At 45.1% G+C, this 24,306-nt stretch overlaps 1 protein-coding gene across 2 annotated transcripts in view; it reads left to right on the top strand.

Moving 5' to 3' along the window:
• The window catches only part of nek11 (NIMA-related kinase 11), a 71,447-nt gene that overhangs the window by 19,662 nt on the left and 27,479 nt on the right, over positions 1-24,306 (top strand). For both annotated transcript variants that reach the window (XM_063487985.1, XM_063487986.1), the window contains exons 3-9: positions 969-1,134; positions 3,254-3,372; positions 3,645-3,709; positions 4,902-5,028; positions 19,292-19,441; positions 19,741-19,819; positions 22,674-22,747. In XM_063487985.1, the coding sequence (XP_063344055.1) occupies positions 969-1,134; positions 3,254-3,372; positions 3,645-3,709; positions 4,902-5,028; positions 19,292-19,441; positions 19,741-19,819; positions 22,674-22,747 (780 nt within the window). The remainder of the gene's footprint in view (positions 1-968; positions 1,135-3,253; positions 3,373-3,644; positions 3,710-4,901; positions 5,029-19,291; positions 19,442-19,740; positions 19,820-22,673; positions 22,748-24,306) is intronic.

Genomic DNA, 24,306 nt, shown 5'->3' with positions numbered 1-24,306 from the left:
GTGGAGTTTTACTAAAGTACACGCCACTGCTCTGCTGCAGCCCCACAGACTGTACATAAAGGATGGACACAGTCACCGCCGTGCCATATTGCAACATGATGCTGTAACTCCTCATTTTAATGAAGTTTAAACTGATGAGTTACAACATGAAGCTGCCGCGCAGCTGCTCTGAAGCTGAAAACTCGCCGTACAGGCCAAAACTGTTTACTGTTTTATTTCTGACATCACAGGAAGTGCAGATGTTGGTGCTTCTAAGCTGGCTTCCGTTTTCAGGCCAGGAGTTTTTGCTTTGACAGCAAACCCACAGCTGTCTGTGATGACATCATCAATCACCCAGACGTTTATCGAGGGGCTCGTATGCGATAAATAAGATGGGATAAAAGAGTTTTGAACAGTGCCTCGAGTGGAAAATAAACCGTCTTACTGGTGTTTTAAGATACCAAAGTTACTACAGCACGTGTCTGGGCCAGTAAAATCACATAATCACAGTAAGCAGGTCGTATTTTAACTGAGAAATTTCCACTTTGACCCCATGCTGTGTTTCTGCTGTCTTCACAGCAGAAAGTGAAGCCGAGGGGGTGAGAGCAGGGAGCTAATAAACCAGAGCCTCCATTTCACCTGCTGACCTGCTCACCAATTTAACAAGAGCAGGAGAGACGGCCTGCTCGGTGAGCAGCAGCTGATTACCTCCCTGAGGGGGAGGACGGAGGTTTGAGACCACACTGCTCCAGTTTTTTAGCTTGGTGCTGACATTAGCAGTCTCTGCGCTCTCCCTCTGGATGTGACCACGAGTTTTTATTGCAGAAATATCATCGCTCCACAAAGTTCTTACCCAGTACGCAACTTTAAGGCACTGGTTCACATTGAAACTTTTCTAAAAGCTCCCTGCCGTGAACATCATGAACGTCATCAGTAAACAGGTGCTTCACACCTGCAGAACGTCCCTCTGACCTGTCTCTCTCATCCAGGAAGGCGCTGAAGCAGATTCCTCTGGGTGACCTTCGACCCGACGAGACGGTTAGAGCCACTCAGGAGGCCCAGCTGCTGTCTCAGCTGCACCACCCAGCGATACTGACCTTCTACCACAGCTTCCTGGAGAGAGACGCCTTCTGCATAATCACAGAGTACTGCCAGGTAACAGGAACCAGGAGCACTCACAGGGAGAGGTTCCAGTTGTCCAGAAGACTGAATCCCTTTGATCCAAAACCTCACTTAACAAAAATAATCTCAGTAAATTCAGTTGGACCTTCAGCGTTCAGCAGTTACAGTCGGCCGCCAGTTAAAGAGGCCACGCCCCCAATAATGCAACCATCGAGTCTTAAAAAAACGAACGTGTGAAGGATTTAAAACAGTTGCAATGACCGAGGGAAAGTAGCTGCAGAGGTCAAACTAGTCTTTGTTTGCTCCTGTTTTAACCTCACTGTTGGAGCCTCAAGTGGACATTAGAGGAACTGCAGGCTTTGCTTTTCTGCTGCTTATTTATAGCTGAATGTAGATCACTCACAGTAGCTAAGTTAGCTAACTACACCAGCTTGTTTGAATGAGCATTTTAAGTCCCAAAGAGACATATGGTGGTAAAGTCTTTTCTTTTAGCCAGCTTTGGTAGCATTTCAGCATGCTTGGGTTGACTGTTCTTCCCCCACTGCAGGCATGGTTCCCATTTTCAGCCCTGGAGCTTGAGGCCTGATTAAAACACTGCCTGTTTGTGGGAGACACGCCTGATGTGGGTTCAAACTCTCGGTCATCTACCACGGGAACATGGGTTAGCGCTAACTCGCTGTCCTTCTGTAATGTGCAGAGTTCAAGCTGCCTTAAGCCAACCTGCCCGACGCAGCTGTTAGAGTTTGTTCCTTATCGGGTTTAAAATGCCTCCCAGTCTTACGTTTCTTACACCTGCATGTCTGGTTTGTTTGACGTTGCAGTGAAACCGAGTGTTCTCGTTGTTCGGGGCCGCCGTGCTCTTCAAAAACAGATCCTCACCTCAGTCACAACACATGAGGAAGTAAGAATGAAGCAACCGTGACAAAAGCTGCAGATTTGCAGGTTTGCATCAGCAAATGCTGGGCCTGCGGAGAGTCCCTCTGTCTGATAAAGACACAATGAAGCAACAGCCTGAAACTGAACCCCCCGCCCCTCCCTCCTCTCCATCTTTCACGCCTGCTGTCTCGATGACACCAGGTGCCGTCTTCACACTCAGCCTCTCCACTAATGAATCTCACGCTGCCTTCATCTCCACTCGTGTTTTTCTCTGCCTCCCACACTCGGAGTATCCCCCTCGCCCGCTCGTTTACGTCACCTGACGGCGATCCTCCCCCCTCACTACCCAGCCCCCCCCCCCTTGCCTCCTTCAGCATCTCCAGAAGATTTGAATCACTGCTGCAGAACAGTTCACGAAGCTTGCCGTGCTTCTGTGCTGCTAACCGGCTGGTTTTCTGTTCTACAAACACACAGACTGAACAATATTTAGGCCTTTTGTGAGGATTTAGTGTAATTCAACACACTTAAACATGAACAGGCTGTGCCTTTGGAGATCTTAAGAGCTACTGTTTCTGTTCACCCCATTACTCACAATCCCCTGCAGAGCTGTGGAGGACTCTGGGGCATTGCTTCAGCCTGATAGAGTGAGCAGAAAAATCTGATTTGACAGAGAAAAAACAGGAAATCACATCGTCTTATAAAATCCAGAACTGAACAAACAAAGCTGGAATCACAGCAACGTAAATGTCACATTTGAACTTTCCTTTAATATCTCAGTAATCTGATTATAATCGTCGGCACATCAGTGGACGGGTTACAGTTAACTGCTGCTGGCAGTTGGTGCGGCTTCTTTTAATGGCATCAGTCTGACAGAACGTGAACACGCCCAGGAGCTGAGAGCGAACAGCAGTACCGACCTGTAGCTGAAGCTTCAGCCGCACGTTAGCTCTCTGACTTCTGGCTGCAGCTGCAGGCGTTCCCAAACTGGTCTGCTGTCAAAGCTTCCTTCATTTCACACAGAAGCTGATTTTCAGGCTCAGCTGAGAAGAAAGACTGAGCCACTCAGGAGCTGTTACTGTGGAGTGAAGTGTAATGACACATGCGCTTCAGTCCAAGGCCGTTTCACTTGACTTTACACGTGAAGTTACTAAACGTGGGAGGAATTTAAAGCAGGCGTGGATCCAGCTGCTGCAGGCCACCAAAAACTGTTCATTCATGTTAGAATCAGCAGACTCTGAATGAGAGACGCATCATTTCCTCCTCGCTGTGCCCTCAGGATCGGGATCTGGACTGTAAGATAGGAGAGGTGAGACGAGCTGGGCGGAGCCTTCCTGAAAGCCAGGTCATTGATTGGCTCATCCAGCTCCTGCTCGGCCTTCGCTACATACATGACAGGTGCAGAGTTTTCTATTATTTCCTCTAAAGTCGTCTTTAGCTTTATATGTTTGTCCTGTTTCTGAAGCGAATCTGCTCCACATGTTTTATCTACCTGACACCTGGTAGTTAAGTAGAAACACGTTTTTGTGGTTTAATGAGATTCTAGGTGACAACAAAAAGTCACAAAAACAGTAAAATCTGTAGCTGTTTAATATTAGAACAAATGATTGCAGATTGAAGTGGCTTCAGTTTGAAACCTGCTTTTAAATCCGCTGTGCTGCTCTCTGCAGGCGGATCCTCCACCGAGATCTGAAGGCCAAGAACATCTTCCTGAAACGAAACCTCGTTAAAATCGGTGAGCGTCCTCCTTTTGCTGCTGCTGCAAAGGCTTGCGGTACTTTCCTCACGTTTGTGCGTGTATTACAAAACTGTCTGCTGCCTAAAAGGGCTTCTTCCTCTCACTAACAGCAACAACAACAAACAGGGCCACAAATAGAAGCGTGCTTCCAGCTAACGAGTGGGTAGTAACACAGGAGGAAGTGGATTTACACTGAGTGTGTGGAGTGTAAAGTCAGCAGATTGTTGCTGCTGCTGCCGTCTGCAGTTTTGGACGTGAACCAGAACTTTGTGATGGCAGTTTAGTTTACCAGCTGCACACACGGAGCACCGACTCCACAGAGACGCTGCAGATCTGTGGGACAAAACCTACTGTGCAGTCATGTGAGCGGCGTTAAGTTTGACGTGTTGGCACAGTTAGTGGTTTCCAGTATCTATCAGTAAAGGTGTTATCTCACTGTGTCATGATCAGCCCTATGTTAATCAGATATTCAAATACATCAGCGTAGAATTAGAAGTTCTAGATCTGTATCCTCAGATTTGCTCATTCACTCATTGGCTGTTGCTTTGGAGCTGTCAGGGTCAGTAGCGGACACTCTGGTCCATTTCCATTGGATTAGTACGTTCTCCAACTTTAAATGTTCGTTGTGTGTTTCACAGCTGAGTGACCGAGTGTCTCTGACTCTCCGCGGCTCCGGTCGCTCCGTTACTCCTACAGAAGTTATTTAAACCTCTGACGTCTCGGCTCAGGTGCTCTCTTTGTTGTCACAGTGCGTGATGTTCCCACGTCGAGCTCTGAAGAGCTTTTTGTCGCTGTTTGAGGGCTGCTGGAGGTGAATAATGCAGCTTTGCTCTTTATAGACAGAACAAAAAAGCAGAAGACTTGGAGGGAAGCGGGTAAATCAGTCAGGCCAAACCTGAAGCTTAGGAGAGGCTGAAACCGGGTCTGAAGCGTGGTGCTGGAAACCTTCACTGCCTGTGGGACAGCTCATTGATTCTTTATGATTTCTGCACATATCAAAGCGTGGTGAGGATAAGGCAGGTCTGTGGACCGTTCAGTGTCTGTGGGATGTATCGGCCCACAGTGACACAGAGCATGTGTTTGGTGTGTGCAGGTCCAGGTGTTCACGGACCTTCTGCAGGTTCTTTAGATGTTCAGATTCAGTTTAACAGCAGATCAGTCATCAGGATGATGCTTCTCATGTTTCCAGGTGACTTTGGTGTTTCCTGCCTGCTGATGGGATCATGTGACCTGGCCACCACCTTCACAGGGACTCCGTACTACATGAGCCCAGAGGTGCTGAGCCACCAGGGCTACGACTGCAAATCTGACATCTGGTAACTTTTTAAGGGCCCCATGAGCAGTGTTTGTATTAATATTCCTTTTTGACTGGTGCATAAATTTTGTATTTTCAAAATAGAATTAAAATAGTTGTTATTGGTTATTATAGTTATTTTTATCAGGCTGATGATGTGTGTCTCAGGTCATGTTCTGCCTTTGGACCTTGTCTCCTTTTCTTCTGACCACACATTTGCAAAGCTCAGCTTAGTTTTTGGTCGTTCGTGACGTTTCGGGTATTTCTTCAGTGTCGGATCAAACCGCTTCACGCATGATCAGAATCTTTGGCCGGTTTGAAGTTTGTAAGGATTTGAGACAGACTCTGAGACGAGGAGTGTGGCTGCAGGCCGGCTGCTGTCTGCGTGGAAGCTCTGAGCCTCCTTCAGACAAAACATTTTCTTTGTCATTGTGAAACTAGATGAAAGGGATTCAGATAAAAAGCCCAGACCTCGGTTAAAGTGAATTTCACACCAGCTTTGTGCAGCTTCATTTTCCTCTGCTGTGATTGGTTCTGAGCTGGAGGCTGTACAGGTGCATCGTGGGAAGGGCTGATGGAGGAACGCCTGCAGGTGGGGAGCAGGAATTCATTTAACTGCTGCTGCTGCAGGAAGGAAAGCGAATGGGCTGCAGTCAGAGACTTTCCTGCAGACGGAGATTTTACCCACAGATCATGTTCTGTACCTGAGGAGGAGTGGAGAGGCGCAGTGCAGGCTGCAGTATAACCAGGAAATGATGCTGAACAGGACACACTGGTGTAAATCACACCACACATTGTAAATCCTGATATTTTTGTAATCCAGGTTGCTCGGCACAGTTGGTGTACATTTAAGTTTTAGGAGGATAAAGGCGTGCGTTTGTTGTCCCTGCGGTCTGAAGCGGTCCCTGAAGAAGGCGGTTTGTTCCACAGATGTTTGTGCAACTTTCAAATTGAATCTGTGACGCAGCTGACTGAGTTTAACATGCAGAAAGACCTCTGCCAAGATCCAGCGAGGACGAGATGAGCCTGATCTCGCTTGTATCCTCGACGGCAGAGAAATAATCAAAGAGCGCTGACAGCAGCAGGCGTGACAGCGACTCAAACACGCGTTCAGTCGACGTGTGGAGCGCAGAGGTGGCCTGACAGGGTGAAAGATGAGACGGAGAGAGCTGCTCCGTGAAGTCAGCGTGGGACTGAAGTTTCCAGTTAGAGTTCAGGACGACTGAAAGATGCTTTTATTGTGATGTGTGATGTAATCATATGTAATCATGTGTGTTCGGTGAGTGATCAGTGCAGACTGTGCACAACAGGAAATGAGGAAGAATATCTCTTAAGTACCAGACAGTCCTCTAAATGAATCACATGACCTTTTTCAGTAACATTACTGCAGTAAATTCAGTAATCACATTACAGTTACAATTATATAGTTACTCGTGTTACAAAGGCTCTTCAGGTATCTGCACGCTGTGTGGACAGGAATGTTTTCTTCCTGCGCTACAATCAGCTGATTTCAGGTCTGTGCTGGGTGGAGGAGAGTGGTGGAGCCATCACATTACTGTTACAGTTACTGTGCAAAAGCACCGACGCACAGAGTGGTGTTAAAGCTGCAGCAGGTAACAAAGCAGTGATGAGCAGTCAGCCTCCATTTGCACCTGTTCGTGTGTCCACGGCTGAATCACGGCGGCGCTCTGATGCGTCTGGGTCGGTTTTCATCTTTGCTTTGTGTTCGTACGTAAATACTAAGAGAAAGATCGTGCGTGTCCTCGTTAGGACAGGGATTCGTGTTGGTGTGTGGAATTTGTTCCTCTAACTGTTAATTATGTGGCATTTATGGTCCTTTTAAGGAGTAACGTGAAAATAATGTAACAACTGGTGTAATGAATGACCATCTCCGGCGAGGAGCTGAGTAAACAGCCGTCTGCAGGCCATCTCTCACACCAACAGTTAGTGTTCGTACCAAAGTCAGTGTAACGTTTAACTCGAATAACTAAACATAAAAATATTTACAAGAATATTCTTATGCAAATTTTTAATGATGTGACTTTTTTCAGTATTTCTCAAATCATCAATATTATTCTCTGTCTCATGCTTTCAGTTGAATTTTATTTAAATCACAGCAACAGTCACTTCAAGATGCTTTATATTGTAAGATAAAGATCCTGCAATAACACAAAGAAAACAGAGACAAGCCCAACAATCAAACTTTGGCGACAGTGGGAAGGAACCAGGCTCAGGGAGGGGCGGGGCCATCTGCTCAGGGAGGGGCGGGGCCATCTGCTGCCACTGGTTGGGGTGAGAGAAGGAAGACAGGATAAAGACTGTGGCTGTGAAAGAGAGACAGAGATTAATAACAAGGATGATTAAATTACATTTTCCTTCTCAAACACAGGAGATCCAATCATACACACACACACACACACACACACATATAGTAAGTAAGTAAGTAAGTAAAATTTATTTATATAGCACATTTCACAGATAAAAATCACAAAGTGCTTCACAATAAGATCAGACATAGAAGTTAAAATTAATTAAAAGCCCATTTGTATAAAAATGTCTTCAGCTGCTTTTTAAAGGAGTCAGTAGAGTCTAGACAGTGTAAAGACAACGGCAGGGAGTTCCACAGCCTAGGTGCCTGAAAAGCCCGATCCCCACGTGTTTTAAACCTAGTACGTGGGACCACCAGTAGCCTCTGACCTGAAGACCTAAGTGCTCGGGATGAAGCATGAGGTTTCAACAGGTCAGAGATATACTGGGGAGCTTCACCGTGCAGAGCTCTAAAAGTTACAACTAAAATTTTAAAATGAACCCTAAAATTTACTGGCAACCAATGAAGAAAAGCCAAAACTGGAGTAATGTGTGACCTCTTGTTTGTACCAGTTAAAAGTCTTGCCGCTGCATTCTGAATAGACTGAAGGCGATCCAGAGCTGATTTGTTGAGACACGTAAAAAGACCGTTACAATAATCCAAACGAGAAGAGATAAAAGCATGAATCATCTCAAGTTCTGTCTTTGACACCAGCAGTCTGAGTTTAGAAATGTTTCTTAGATGATAAAAACAGTTCCAGACAAGTTGTTTTGAGTGTTTCTCAAGAGATATTGAACTGTCAAATATAACACCTAAGTTTCTGAGACTCGACTGAAATGAAGGGTCTAAAAACTGAGAGCATGTGATCAGGTGCAATAATCAAGGTTTCTGTTTTATCTGCATTTAACTGGAGGAAACTGTCATTTAACCATTGTTTGATTTCTGACAGACAATTATTTAAACACGACAATTTATAAAACTCAGAAGCTTTGAAAGAACAGTATAACTGAATGTCATCAGCAGAGAGATGATAAGAAATATTACTGTAACGTTTGATAATTTGGCCTAGAGGGAGTATATACAGCAAAAAGAGAATAGGACCTAAAACAGATCCTTGAGGTTCCCCAGAGGGCAGAACTGATGTTTCAGACAACACATGATTGATACAGACAGTAAAGGATCTCTCAGACAGATACGACATAAACCATTTAAAACAACACCAGTGATCCCAAACAAGTCCTTCAGCCTATTCATCATGATGCTGTGATCAACAGTATCAAAATGCAGAGCTGAGATCCAACATAACCAGAACGGTGTACTCTCCAGAGTCTGCTGCCATCAGAGTGTCACCACACACTTTAAGTAAAGCTGTTTCAGTGGAGTGTAATTTGCGGAAACCAGACTGGAAAATGTCCAGAACATTGTTCTTCTCCAAAAAGTTGTTAAGTTGTTCTGCAACTGTTTTTTCCAAGATCTTTGACACCAATGGTAATTTTGATATTGGCCTGTAACTGCTTGGAAGAGATGGGTCCAAATTTGGTTTCTTTAATATTGGTTCAACAATAGCTTGTTTAAAATAGCTGGGAACTGAGCCAGTATAAAGAGAAATATTAATTATTTCCAGAATACAGGGGCCAATAGAGTCAAACACACTAATGAAAAATGATGGAGGAAGTACATCAAGGTGGCTTGAAGTCAGTTTCATTCGACCAAGTAGAGCCCTGATGTCCTGCAAGGTAACAGGAGTAAAAGAGGACCAGGTGTCAGAGGTAAGCAACGTGTCAGTGTGATACTGAGAGGATGATGGAGAAATATTAGACCTGACGGCAGCGACCTTATTAACAAAATAGTTTAAAAAGTCATTTAGTATAGTATAATCAGATTTAGTATAGACTGGTACATGAGGAACATCAGGAGAGACAATATATATATATATATATATATATATATATAAATCTCTGTTCCACACTTAACGCTATTCAATCAGCTACGTAATTTAACTCAGACTCAGAGTTCTACGCCACAAATTGCTGCCTGTTTTACAAACTTACTGGTGACCAGTGCTTCCCCTCAGCCTCGTGCTAAGCACACCTATGGTACCTGTTCTAAAATTCTACCTGGCCTTGTCCTCAGGTTTCTTAGACATTTTCAGAAAATTTGACCTCTGACCTTGAGGTCGATGCCCCTGTGCTGTCAGTTTGAAAATCCTACATGATTTCATTCTCCAGTTCAAAGCTGTGTCTCCGGCCGGCGGATTAGCGACAATACCCCATCAGTAAACACTATAAACATTATAAATATTTATATATAAACATTATAAATAAATAGTAGATTTCATCGCATTTAGAAATTTGTCTGCTTTGAAGCTTTTTCTGCTCCCGTGCAGCACGTCACCCTTCCTTTATCCACATCTGCATATCTCTGCACAGAGAAGTCAACTGCAGGCTTTGAGCCTCCTGACACTTTCCATCTGCTTTGTTTCTTTACTCAGACACAGCGGGGTTTCGAAGCTCAATGAAAAGTCAGAAAGGAAATGATCCGGCTCATGCCGCTGCACGTAGTCCCATCCCTAACGCTGAAAGTGGAAGTGAATTTGTTTGTGCTGTGGACGCTTTCTAGATGGAGCGCAAAAAATTAGAGAGGGAGGTACATTTTATCCCCACCAGAGTTGGACTTGCTCGATGTCTGTGGGGACTCACTCAGTCTTGAAGCCAGCCAAGTGGACATTGGAGGAAGTGCAGGCTTTGGCACTTGCACGCTGGGTTCTTGATCATAAAGACAAAATTTCTGTTTGTTTGTCTTTGTTAAAACCACAGAGTGAAACCAAACACTCGCCTGGCATCCTGTTAATGAAACAAACTGCAGGCTTCAGATCAGACGGCCTCTTCGGGATGAATGGAGGAGGGCGGTACGCAGCGGGGGCGGCAGCTGCTCCGACGTCTGATTAAACTGAAGCCTCTCGCTTCAGCGTGCGTTCACACTCTGACTCTCACGTCTCTGATGAACTCTTTGTTCTGTCGTCAGGTCCTGATTAAAGCCAACATGTATGTGTTTCCTCCTCAGACTGTATTGAGTCTGTGTGCAGTTTGCAGCAGCAGCGTTGTAGTGATTGGACGTGATTGGACATTAACAATGACGCCAGCAGGTTTGGGACAAACTGCAGCACAGATGATTAGCAACAGTTATGAAAAAGAAGCCAAATCTTCCCTCCTTTCTTTTTCATCCTCTCTGTCCTGCTTCACGTTCTGTGATCTCTTCTTTAATTAGCTCCATCTGTACGAGCGACGCCCAAACCATCAGCTCTGTTTCTGTCTGTAATTATCCCCATGAACAAACACAAGCTTTATCTTTCAATTATTACTAATTTGCTCAATTTTTATGTTTCAGCATCAATGCATTATCGCACGTCTGGGTTTTTATTTGCTAATTACGGATTGACTCTGCTTGTCACAAATAATTCAGGATCTGATGATAACTGTCTCGTTAACGACGCAGTGTTTGCTGGGAAATGACAGTGAGGTGATCCTGCAGACCTCAGGAGACAATGGCATCAGTGATATCAGTGATCCAGCCAATGAGAAGATCAGGGATAAATATCTCCACGATCTCTCTTTTCTTGGTGGTGGTAGATAGAGGGAAAATGGGAAAAATGGGGTGAGGGAGTGTGTTACTGGTGCCTGTGTGACTTTTGGGTGGTTATGGTCTTTGGAAAGAAACTGTTAAGCAGGCTGAACAGGTTGAAACCAGGGTGGGAGCTGTCCTTGATGATGTTTGGGGGGAGAGGGAGAGGGAGGGGGAGAGGGGAGAGCGCAGCCAATGATCTGAAGCCTCGCTCTGACCGCCTTGGTGCAGCCATACCGTGATGCAGTAAGTTAGCAGGCTCTAAATGGACGAGCGGTAGAAGGTCAGCAGCAGGTTGGTGTTCAGCTTGTACTCCCTGAGGACCCTCAGGAAGTGCAGCCGCTGTTGGGCCTTCTTGATGACCGTTGAGATGTTTTCTGTCCAGGAGATGTCAGCAGAGATGAGGACACCAAGAAAACCAGAAGGTGTGGACCCTCTCCACATGCTCCCCGTTGATGTAAAGGGGGGCTAAGTCAGTGCCTCCTGAAGTCAACAATGACCTCTTTGGTTTTCTTAGTGTTCGGCTCCAGGTTGTTGAAGTTAAAAAGCTCAGACGTGTATTTAAACCGATGATTCCAGTTTCAAATATTTAAACTTTTTAAATTTGTTGAAATGTTTGGTACTGTGCGGTACAACATGACTAGACTAAATTTCTCCTCTAAACATAATTTAGTTTTTTTATATTTGTTAATCATTTTTAATAATTTGGTGTTGTGATAATTATTTTTATATATTGTTTAAGGATGTTCGGCCTATCTGCTCTTTAAGTGTGACGTCATCAGCTGTTTCTGGTCCCAAAGTCAAACGAACACTGCGGCATCACTGAGAGTTAAAAACTGTCTAAATTCTTTCATCTTTAATAAAATGATCAGCGTTGTTGCTTTACCAGGTGTAACAATGAAGTTTCACATCCAGGCATCCATGAAAACAGAATTTATTACATTTAACAGAGTTAGAAGTTAGCAGGAAGTTAGCTCGCTAGCTTCCACCTAAACATGATATAGCATGTTCTGACTGAGAGATTTCTGAAACAAATTCAAACGTACAGCTCTGCTATCACTTCCAACATAAATGAAGACAGAAAAATAAAGTAGGGCTGTTTTCTCTGGAAGCTCCGCCCCCTGGAACAGACTTTGCAGGAAAAGAAGGGCTGCACCGTCCGCTGTTTTGTGCCTGGCTCTGGAAACGTTACTGTGGTGTGGAGTTCTACACTTGAAGGCTCAAACACCAGGAGAGAGAAAGTAGACCCTTTATGCACATATAGACTTTTACTGAGGCAACTTGTTTTTACTGGTAATGTCGACTGGTTACCAAGCAACATGAAAGGCGCACGTAAGGCCCCAGTTAGCTAATGCTAATTGATATCTAATGATGTCATCATCAAATTAGTAATAATCAAATGTAATGTAAGTGAAGATTGTTCATTTAGGATTGAAAAAATAAAAACAGACTGTTACATTTTGTGTTATATTGACATGAGATAGATGTAAAGACGTCATGTGAAAAAATAACATAAAAATCTTGTAATATAGAAAAGTTGTGCAGTTATTAAACAGAAGATTAAGGGTGACTAAACATGTCCCTGTTGAGTGTGAACGATCTACATATTTGTTTCATGTGAATCCAGCAGGTTATCTTTTTCAGTGTGTGTTCCACTGTGCCGTGTATAGCGAGGCTTTTATTTTGGCGGTCTGTTTCTGATCTGCTCTTCACTTCAGAGAGCCAGGAGCAATAACCTCCTGATGTTTGTTCATAACAAGAAGCTCAATGGCAAAAGATCTATAAGATTAATCTTCCACTGAAACAGAAAGAAACACACACACACACAGACGCACACACGGCTTGTCAGAGACCACGCCCCTCCGTGGTTATGTTCCAGTTTATTCTGACACAGCTACAGAACAGCAGGCGTCAGCTCGGTCATCACTGCTCTGACACATTGTTGTGGTTTCTGTTAAATTAATGTGTAGATGTAACACAGAATTAGTCTTTATTCTTTCAAACAAACATAAAAACATATTTCAAACTGGCTCGTCCGGCTTACAAATTTCATAAAACATCAGATAGTACAAATGGGTGCCTTGCTTTAGGATGATATTCATACAGCTGCTCGAACAGCCAGGGTTTCTTACCGATGCTCTCCAGGAAGTGTTACCATGAGTGCACTGAGGTCTGAGGAAGCCTGCAGAGATGAGCGTGAGCCAAAAGTCAAATGGCACAACAGAAGGTGAAAGACTGACTGCGACTCCAACCCGGCTGTGGATGTTTCGATGACCTCGTGTGAAGCTCCAACATGTCTGAAGTTTCAGCTTCAACCATTTGACTGTTAAATTGAAGAAACCTTCGTCACTTTCTGCTGCTAATTACCTCCTCATCATCATCCGCTGTGATCTGTTCCTCTCTAATTACGACCGCTGACCTCCGACTGATGTCAGCGCTGCGTGTGTCTGCGCTCGTTTCGCCCGTGTTGTCGGGACTTTGCTCGCAGCCGGGTTGGGGGCTGAATGAGACTCGTTAGATTTGAAGGTGACGCTGTGCTGATTGATTTATAAAGAGCTTCACACACTGAAAGACTTGCAACTAAGTAACAACGCACTCAACAAACCCGACAAAAATCACTGCGAGAGCTGAGAGTTCATGATTTAGAGGTGCGTGTCTGTTCCTCACCTGTGGTCATGAGCTGAGTCACAGGTGGATTGAACTGAAATGAAACTGAAAGCCTTTATTGTCATTATGCATAGTATAACGAAATTAGAAACAGCTCTATAACAGTGCACACGTGCTTATAGCACATTATAAAAACTATACAATAATGTAACTATACACTTACTATAAATATAAATACACAGTACAGTGCTGACACAGAGACAGATGGGCAGAGAACTGATGATATTTCAGTGCAGATTACTTTTTGTACAAGTCTGAGTTGAGTACGGTGATGGCTTTGGGGAAGAAGCTGTCCCTGAGTCTGTTTGTTCTGGCCCGTATGGATCTGGAGCAGCTGCCAGAGGGTAGTAGGTTGAAAAGATGGTAGCTGGGGTGGGTAGTGTCCTTTAAAATGTTTCTGGCCCTGCTAAGACAGCGGGAGTTGTAGACGGCAGAAAAGGAGTGCAGGGGGCAGCCGATGATTTTTTGTGGTGTTTACCACCCTCTGCAGTCTCTTCTTGTCTGCCTCCGTGCAGCTGGTGTGCCACACTGTCACTGCATAGGTCAGCAGGCTCTCGATGGTGGATCTGTAGAAGGTCACCAGCAGCGGGGGGTTTAGTTGCTCCTTCCTGAGGACCCTTAAAAAGTGTAGCCGCTGCTGGGCTTTCTTGACTAGGGCCGTGGTGTTAGCTGCCCGGGAGAGGTCTGCAGAGATGTGGACGCCAAGGAATTTGAAGGACTCCACTCGCTCTACACATTCTCCGTTGATGTGCAGGGGGGCAGGGGCAGTTCTGTTCCGCCTGAAGTTCAGGATGAGTTCCTTGGTCTTGGTGATGTTGAGTGCCAGGTTGTTTGATGCACACCATTCACCCAGTCTCAGGACCTCATCTCTGTAAGCCGCCTCATTTCCCCCTGTGATCAGCCCCATCACTGTTGTGACTGAGATCAGATCCTCTGCAGGGTGTCTGGGCTCGGCTTTAGCGATGGAGGAAGGAGCTCGGAGGGTCCGCGGGGAACTCAGATGAGAGTCTCTGATCCAGACAGCTGAGGCGGTTCGAGTCTGACTGGGATGTCTCCTTCACGCCATACGCCGGAGGTTTTCCAGACATGCCTGGGTGGTAGGAATACATATTATTGTCTTACCTTGGGATTGGTCAGAAAGAACTGGAAGAGAAAGATAATGTCTGGAACACGAGATAAGTGGAATAAACTCTACTGTAGTTTCAGCCACTCGATGTTCTTTCTAATGTTCTTTAATTTTCACCATCTTGTTGTTTTGAAACCCGAGAAGCGAGCAATCAATCTCACAGGACCTCAGTGAGTCGTCTTTGTCCCGTCTTCCTCCCTGTGAAGTAGTCAGACTTCACAGGCCCAAAGCCGGCAACACAATGCTCACACAAACAGACCCGGGATAGTGCAGCAATGTTACTTTGACAAATAGCAAATCACAGCAAATAAATATAGAGACAGAATAATGTGCATATTATGCAAAAAAGTCAACACATCTGAGACAAGTGGAGAGCATTACAACTGCTCATCCACTTTGTCGCACTCCCCTCTCACATCCTGACGGCTGCTCCTCCCTGAGCCTGGTTCTGTTGGAGGTTTCTTCTCATTAAAACGACGTTTTTCCTTCCCACTGTCTCCGAAGCACTTGCTCATCTGATTGTTGGTGTTTTCTCTGTTCTCTCTGTGTTATTGTCGCCTCTGCCTTACAATCGAATAGTCTCGAAACTGATTTGGAGCTATATAAATAAAATAAAATTGAATTGAAAGGTGGCCACAGCATAAACCACATCCTGCTTTTTGATGCGGTCAGTACATGCTCATCTATGGCTGAGCGACCAGCGACCGCACGCTTCGTAGTGCGCATTTGGAGACCGATTACGTCACTGCGACGCGACGAAGGGTGTCCCAATTCGAAGTGTACTCCGAATGCGGTCGACAAATGTGCCGTTCATTTCCCCACATTTGAAGTGTGGTCCGGTGTAGACTTCGTGGTCCCATATATCCCACAATTCATAGCGCGGCGGTGGGTGTGGATAATTTTGCTGAAAAAAACGGCAGACGGCTGAAGAGGAGCGGCCAAAGAGTGAACTGTCAAAAGTAAGTACTGAATATGATGTCACCTATTTATGTGCAAATGTTTAATAATGAAGAACATTAAAACATTACTGTTGGCCACATGTCGGCAAAGTTATGTGACATTAGTGATGTTTGTACTAACTTGGTTTTAAAGCCTTTACTTTCAAATATACGCCGTTCAATAGTCGACCTTAATCTTACAGAGAATGTGATGATTTTATGGATAATTAAAGTCAGTCATATATCCACAAACACAACAAGCTGAAAGTCAGTGATGCTGCTCGGTTTGCAGTCCTGAATATCACGGCACAAGCAGGATTCACTGCACTGTTAATGTTAGCTATGTTATATTGCTGCCTCTGTTCGGTGGTGTCGAGCCAAACGGACTTTAACGTGTGTTTGAACGAGCTGACGGTTCACTCGTTAAGCTGAAAGAAAGATGCTTTAATCACAGGAGTCACACATGTGTCCACTGTACCATCTGGGAACTCTTCTTGTTTAGCACTCGTAATAACACAAACACTAAATCCTCCTTCTCTTGTGCTGTTTTGTAGCAGTGTATACACCTGAGACTGTCACCTGTCTGTCTGTCCTGCACTCTCTCTCTGTTTCTTTCTCTCTGATTGTGGAATAAAAGTATGAACATGTATTTATAAGTTACACTTGTGTTTGAATCCTGCAGCTTATCAGACATTTGATTTCCATGTGTGACAACTGCAAGTGTCCAGAGTGAGGACAGACTGAGGGACCCACTGCTGCACATCATCTGTGAGGCTTTGCACCCCTGATGATCCACCAGGACAAACTCAGCAGTGTGTGAGGAAGAGGAGGAGGAAGAGCCAGCAGCAGCTGACAGATGGAGAGAATAGACAGACTGTTCCCTGTTTGTGAAGGACTGCTAGGAAAGTTTAACATAACTAATGTCTGTCCTGAATCAGTCTTATTAGGTAATGTTCAAATAATGTTATCATTCCAGTGTTTTCAGTGTGGGAGAAAGTACTCAGGGCCTTCAAGTTACACACTATGAAAGGCAGCAACAAGTTTAATATTCAGAAACCTAAAGTATGTATCAGCAGCAGAATGGAGCTAAAAATAAATGTTTGTTTCAGTTCTATGAAGCTTTGAGTATTTTGGATTAGTAGCACTGCTGTGTTTGTTGCATCATATTGCTGTAATTGTTTATATGCTTTATATATTCTGAGGTAAGTTGATCTATAGTGTTACATCATATTCTATAAGGATGTTATGTGTTTGTATACTTTCTGCCCAGTTTGACCCATTTAGCAGAAGTCAGCCTGTTTAAGGCTCTGATATCTATTCTGTATGACTTAAAGCAGTTATGACATGGTCTGATTTTCTCACCCAATAAAGGAATATTTCATATATCAGTCTACTCTTCATTCTATCAGAAACAGTTTTCACAGCTCGTACATTTTCCTTTTTACACATATATGTAAGCATTGAGCCAAATGTAATAATGCCAACATATTAGACGAACAATATTTGTGTCTTATGTATAATACATCTATATATACACTGTCACAGGTACTTGTATTTGAGTGAAGATTTAAGGTGATAGGACATATAAATAACTGCAACTTAAATCTTTGACCCAGAGTTCAAGCTCACTGCTGTAATATATCCAATATATATCATATACCATAATAATCTGACAATACATATAATATTGGCCATATTATATTTACATTACCACAGTGAGATGACGTTAGTCTCATGAACAACATTAGCTGATTGTTATTTACTAGCTAATCTTAAATGACTGTTCAGTACAGAAGTGAAGCCCAACAATCATGTTTTACAGTCCTGTGGTCTCAGCCTCAGATACTCAACTAATCAAAGTGATGTCATAAAAAAATAAACGAATGAACGAACAAAAAAAACATTTTTTCTTCTTCATTTATGTCAAACAAAGCTGTATGAAACGTTTCTCGTGGTTAGTATCATGGTTGCTAGGCAACCTGAGCAGCACGACGAAGGCCAGACCGTCCCATTTCACAAGCCTCTCACTTCCGCACTTCTCGTACTTATAGTACCCGCCGTACGTAGTCCGCGAACTGCGCGTACTATGAAGCGTGCTGTTGCTGGATTGGGACACAGCCTATATAACCAGACTGCTAAAAGCCCCCTGGTGGCCATTATAATCACTGCAGGTTTGAGGCATTTCTGGAGTGTCTTCAGGAATCTATGTCCATCTTTTCTGTACAGTCTGTGCTCCAGCTTGTAGGTGAGGAAAGGTTAGATGTGCAACATTTAATCCCGCCCACCCTGATTGTATCAGTTTGGTTAGAATGTGAAGTAAACTACTTAAAGTAAATCCATCACATCCATTTTCTCCTGCTTATCCAGTTCAGGGTTGCACCGGCATGGAGTGTATCCCAGCAGTGTGATCCCACAGTCAGTCTATCGCACACACAGACACACCCAGCACCTTGTTGCTGTAACCACTGCACCACCGTGCTGCTGATGCACTCATGGCTTTAATCAGAGATAAGGAGCATGAATGCTGAGGTTTAATATGAATTTTAATGTAATTTTTCAGAGATGACCAGCAATTAGAATCTAAGTTTGAAAATATGAAGACGTTTGTTGACATTGTGCTATAAGCTGAGTTTATTAGCTGCATATCAGAGTTGGGGAATGTTTCTGGAATGCTGCAGATGGAAAAATGTTGACCATCAGAGAAGTCATGAAAGCAGCTCTCAAAACATGTTGAGCCATCTCAGCTGTTGGAGAGGACGTTCAGGCTTACTGGGCCCCGGGCACGTCCATCACTGTCTGCAGTGTTTCCAACAGCAGCAGTTCAGATTCCACATCTTTGGAAGTCGTGAAAACAGACCAGAGAGCAGCTGCAGGCTGTCCTCACGTACGATACGTATACGTGACTATTAGTCTGTGAATTCTAGTGCTGACTTTTATTCAGCTAATCCTTTTTTTCTGTCTAATTTGATAATAATTAAAACATCTGCTCTTCTAATCGCACTGATTCAGTGTAGTGAACGCTGACGTGCAAACACTGCAGTTCCTCTAATGACCACTTGAGGCCTTCATCCAAAACTGAGTCCATCCCCATTGACTCCAATGTTAAAACTGTTATAACCTGTTTACGGCTGCTTTGACTGACAGGTGGGCGGTGACACAGGTGGCAGTCACAGCTGTCTGTAGGCTTCATCTCAGCTGATCCGCTGAACGCTCCTCTGCTGTTCATTTAAAGTGGCAGCTGTGAGGTTAATTGTCCTAACAGACTCTCTGTCTGTGTCCCAGCTTTTGGTTTTTATCAGTGCTGATCAATAATGAGCAGGTATCTGTGTCTGTGCCCTCGCTGTTTGAGTTAAATGTTCTCAGTCATGTGTTGTGCGCTTCGACAAATGTCATCACTATTTCACATCAGCATAAAAACAAACACGTAATCTTGAAGAAAGCAGAGTTAAAGTCCTGTTAGTAGCATGAGGAAACAGTGAAGCTAAGCAGAGAGCCTGAGGTCAGTCTGCACCGGGCTGATCGCACTCAGCTGAGGTGTAAACGTGTCCCAGCGTGATGAAAGGTTTGCTTCACTGTGAGCCAGCAGGAACACGTTTCCAAACCAGCCGATGTTTCTGTGCTGCAGGGCTCTGGGCTGCCTCCTCTACCAGATGTGCTGCCTGACTCACGCCTTCCAGGGTCCAAACTTCCTGTCTGTGGTGATGAAGATCGTGGAGGGAGACACCCCAGCGCTGCCCGCCGCCTACTCTCCAGATCTGAACTCTGTCATGCGGAGGTGAGGAGGACGTCAGGCTAACTGCTCGGTGAAGTCTCCCAGGGTGTTTTCAGTCAGACGGCTGACGTTAATATGCAAACACGAGGCTGTCCGCAGGTGGCGGGCTTCCCTTCGGTTCCCTAAAAGTAAAATCTCCTTTGGTAAAAGAAGTTTTGATCCTCAGATCATCACCGAGAGAGGGTGCACCCGTCTCGTCCTATCCCAGCATCCTCCTCTGTCAGGTGCTATGAATTTACCCGAGTGTGTCACTGACTCTGAGCTCGCATTAACCAGCTGCTGTTTGTCTCTGTGTGAACCAGCATGCTGCAGAAACAACCAACATCCAGACCGACGGCGGCTGAGATCCTCAAGAGCACATTCATGGAGGAGAACATGCAGGTTGGATTCTTTAGTTAAGCATTTCCTCAGCACCAGGTGAGCTGCAGGTATCTGAGCAGAGACGTGAGCCTCCCACCCACTGTGTCATTCTAACAACACCTGTCTCCCCCCCCTCAGCCCCAGCTGGCAGATGGCCCCGCCCCTCCCTGAGCTTCGTTCTGCCGGAGGTTTCTTCCTGTTAAAAGGAAGTTTTTCCTTCCCACTGTCGCCAAGTGCTTGTTCATAGGGGGTCATATGATTGTTGGGTCTTTATTAATTTAAAGCACCGTGAGGTGACTGTTGTTGTGTTTGGTGCTAAATAAATAAAATTAAATTAAACTAAAAAAATAATAATAGTGAAATTCTAAGAAGCATCAGTTATATCCAATAAAAACTGTACAGTTAAAACTAAATAAAGCTCTATATAAATCTTATGGAGCAGAAATCAAACAGAATAAACGTTTACAAGTTAAACAAGAACATTTTTAAATGTGTTGGTCTGTAGCTCCCGAGGTTTGGACATGAAAAGGTGAAAGCAGCTTCAGCGGCGAGTCGGAGGAACCACCGAGGCCTGAAACAAGCTTTCAAATCCACAGAGAAACTGAAACGTCGCTCTGATGTTTCGGACACGTTTGCTGGGAGTTTCCTGCAAAGATGAAATGTCTGGTTGTCCTAAATGAGCCCAGGATGCTGCTCAGACACAGACTAAATAAAGTTCAGAGTAAATCTCTTCAGCCAGAGCAAACGTGCTCCCGTGCAGTCTTCCAAAACCACTACGCATGCTGGTCGACATGCACGACCCGGCCTGTTAGGCGAATGCTGATTGGCTGAGAAGTGGGCCGAAACAGTGAGTGACAGCAGAGTTCACTGGGAATGGAAGAAACCATCAAAGATTTAACAAACTTCAACATGAGAGCAGCGACAGCAGCTGCTCTTCAACGCTCGCTTTCTGTGGCCACAGACCGGCTGTACCACACGGTTTTGACTCCGCCCCCATCGATAACAGATGCTCTCTGCAGGTAGACGGGTCATCAGGAACTGCACGACCACCACTGAACCATAATTTCCCCATTAGTTTAATGTCCTCTGAAGTGCTGAAAACCTGTGTGTGTGTGTGTGTGTGTGTGTGTGTGTGTATTATATAACAACATCACCCGTTTCCCATAAACCTCGCTGGAGGCTCAGTTCTTTGGATGTTCGGGGAACTCGGCGAGAGATAACACATTATGGTTTTCATGGAGTGGGTTGCCATGGTTTCCACTGAAATATTATTATGTTAATGTTATTCCATACTGCGGCGTGGCACTCTGGGGCATTACGATGGCAGCTGAAGATCTCCTGCAGCGCTCCGTAGCAGGTGACCCAGCTTTAATGTCTCCGAAGTCTGGGCAAATTTCCGGGGATAAGATTTGAGGAGTAACTGACACTTCCCAGAATTTCATTTCACACAATGCAATGTTACAGTGCTGTGCACACAAATGATTCAATTAGAACACACTGATAGATTTAACTCAACACTGAACCTACTTATTAAAAAATGATTCACACTCTGAGCTTTTATCTCGCTGCCTTAAAGACGAAGCTTCCACTCAGGCTCCTCCACAGTGAGCGGAGAGCGTGACACCAGAGCAGGACGATCGAGGGAAATCACAAAGGAAGTGCAGGCGCTGACAGCTGTGATCTGGCATCTGGAAGCTTTATTGTTAATTCTGCGATACGTACAGGACGTAGACGGGATCCCAGCGGTGTTTAGCCTGACCCAGCGTGTGTAACGAGAGTGAATCTAAATGAAATTAAATAGATTGAAAGATAAGAAACCAAATATGAGGTGTGGATGGCTGTCCCCGCTCTGGCTCTCCTCAGGTTACAGAGGAACCGGCAGGCGTCCGGCGGCCGACGACGGTGAGTGGAGGTGCTGGGTGTGTCTGTGACGTCCCAGGCGATTCACCTCGCTCCTGACGAGACCCGGCGTTGTGTCGTTGTTGTTGTTGTGTGTCTGCAGTCAGCAGAGCGAGGAGCAGCAGACTCAGCGCACACCCCCGGGGGCTCCAGCCTCGTGTGACCTCGTGTTAAAGCTCAGTGTGACGAGCTCGGGCTCCCGAGGTTATCATAGTGAAGGCTGAACACAATCTGAAACCAGGGGTGAAAAACTTCTCAGCTCACTGAAACAAATATTCAAAACTTTTGATGGGTGCAGCTTTTTAAACCACAGCGGGAATAAAAGTGAAAGTATGTGCTCCAGCAGAAACCGACCATATCCACCTTTAAACCTCGTTTCATAGCCTCCAGTATTCTCATTAAAGCTCTCACCATCTTTGACCTGAGCTCAGTGAATCTCCTGTGATCTTGTGGGACTGTTTTTCTGAGCGTGTGTGTCCTCTGTGGTTCTGAGTGTCCTCCCTGCAGGCCTCCCTCTGATCAGCTGGACTCGGTCTGTTTCTTCCTGTACTCAGCAGCAGAAGCAGCACCTCCGGATTCTTCGGGAGAGAGATCCGAGTTCTGGTTCTGTTTGTGTTGGGTGTGTGTGTGCGTCTCTGTCGTGTTTGCTTGTACCTGATGTGACAGGTAACCTGGAGCTGCTTTGTGTTCTGTGGGCTTTCTCGCTTTTTCTGCATCTGTGACCTGTTTTGTTTCCTTTTGGAGGCACTCAGCAAACCCCTGGCTCAGTGACCCACAATGCAGTTTTTGAAATATTAGCCTCTCTCTATTGTAAGTTATTTTGGACAGGCAGGAGAGCACGCTCAATATTTAATTTCATTTTATTATCCAGGACAGTCAGGCTGAACTGTTCAAAGTTTTCTTTTTTGTGCAGAAAAATAATTTGACTCAAACGCCGCCAAAGCTCTGCAGAGTCTCTGTGTCTCTGTTTTTGCAGAAAATGAAGGACAGGTTTGTCTTCGTCTCGTCAGAGAGAGGAAAGAGCGATGCTGCAGCCATCGCTAAGCACATGTAAGTCTTCGTCATCATCAGCTGTCTTTTCCTTCATCATCCTGCTGACGACACAGTTTGGTCGGAGCGTCAGCTGTGGGACCGACGGCCTCATGTCTGACTCCAGAATACCACAGCTGGTCTGAGGTGTTTGCTTTTCTCCAAACATGCTGCTGTGCATTAGCGACAAACATCTCCACGTCCACAGATCGCGTCTGAACAAAAACCACAAGACCAATTCGTTTTTTCAGCAGCAGCTTTGCAAGCCGTGCCGCCACGTTCAGGGAGAAGCTTTCTCCTGAAAGCTGCTGAGTGAATGTTGTTCAGTCTCTTTTCTAATAACATGAACTTTAACCTTTACAGCGAGGCCTGTAAACTCTGAGACGCAGCTCTTTGTCCGGGCATTTTAACAATGAGCACCGCACTGATACACACCTGCAAACTGCCAAAACCTCTGACCTGCTGATGATCATCAGTCAGTCATGTGACTCGATTATCAGCAGCTGACTGCTACTTACCCTTTTTGTTCCAGTGATGGTGGACTTGATTTCCACAGGACTTCAATCATAAATTCACTTGCTGAGCTGCGGTTTGGGGGAGGCCTCGAAGGGGCCTGGCAGATCCCCGTGTGATAAATAGAAGTGAAGAAGTTAAAGAACTGAAAAGTGGAGTGAGGGTGGAGCACGTAAACGAGAACGAGCAGCTTGTAGAACTGGGGGAACACATATAGATGAGAACCAGAAGGAGCGTGGTTGGAGGCGTGGTCCCGCTCCTGAAATTCTGATACTTTATCTCCAATAAAAGCTCCACGTCGAGCGGCTCCAACGATAAAACTTTCAGCCTCTTTTCTTTTTCTCCTCTTCTTTCTTTTTCTATTTATTTAATTTATTTTCATTTTCTTTCCACTTTGTTGCGTTTCCTCCTTTTCTTGCTTTCCTCCCCTCCTCTGCTGCTGCTCCACCTCCTCTTCCTCTTATTTTTCCTTTTCCTGTTTCCTTTCCCCTTCACCCTCGTTTTCTTCTCCTTCATTATCCTTCTTCCTCTCCTTCTTAACATTATTTTCCTGCTCCTCTTCATTATGCAACTTTGCCTCAGCCTTATCACACACATACATGCACACACACACACACGCACACACACACACACACACACACACACACACACACACACACACACACATACACGCACACACACACACACACACACACACACATACACGCACACATACACGCACACACACACACACACACACACACACACACACACACACACACACACACACACACACACACACACACACACACACACACACAGTGTTTAGCCTCCCCTCAGAGTGTTGCTGCTATAATTAGAGCAGCAGCGAGCGCGGCTCCAGCTCGGTGTGTTGACAGACGAGACGCTGCTCGCTGACAGATAATCCATCCCCGCGACGCCGCACACACCCACGCGGTTGCGCTGCTCTTTGTGAGGCCTCTCATTGACTTCATGCATTCGTTTCCTCTTTAACCTCACGTTACAAACGACACTGCCGAACACCGAGCGCAGGTCTAACCTGAACCTTCAAACAGGCCTTTGGAGAC

Source organism: Pelmatolapia mariae, linkage group LG10_11 (genome assembly GCF_036321145.2).
Source record: "Pelmatolapia mariae isolate MD_Pm_ZW linkage group LG10_11, Pm_UMD_F_2, whole genome shotgun sequence".
Lineage (NCBI taxonomy): Eukaryota > Metazoa > Chordata > Actinopteri > Cichliformes > Cichlidae > Pelmatolapia > Pelmatolapia mariae.
This window is presented reverse-complemented; position numbering and strand designations above follow the sequence as displayed.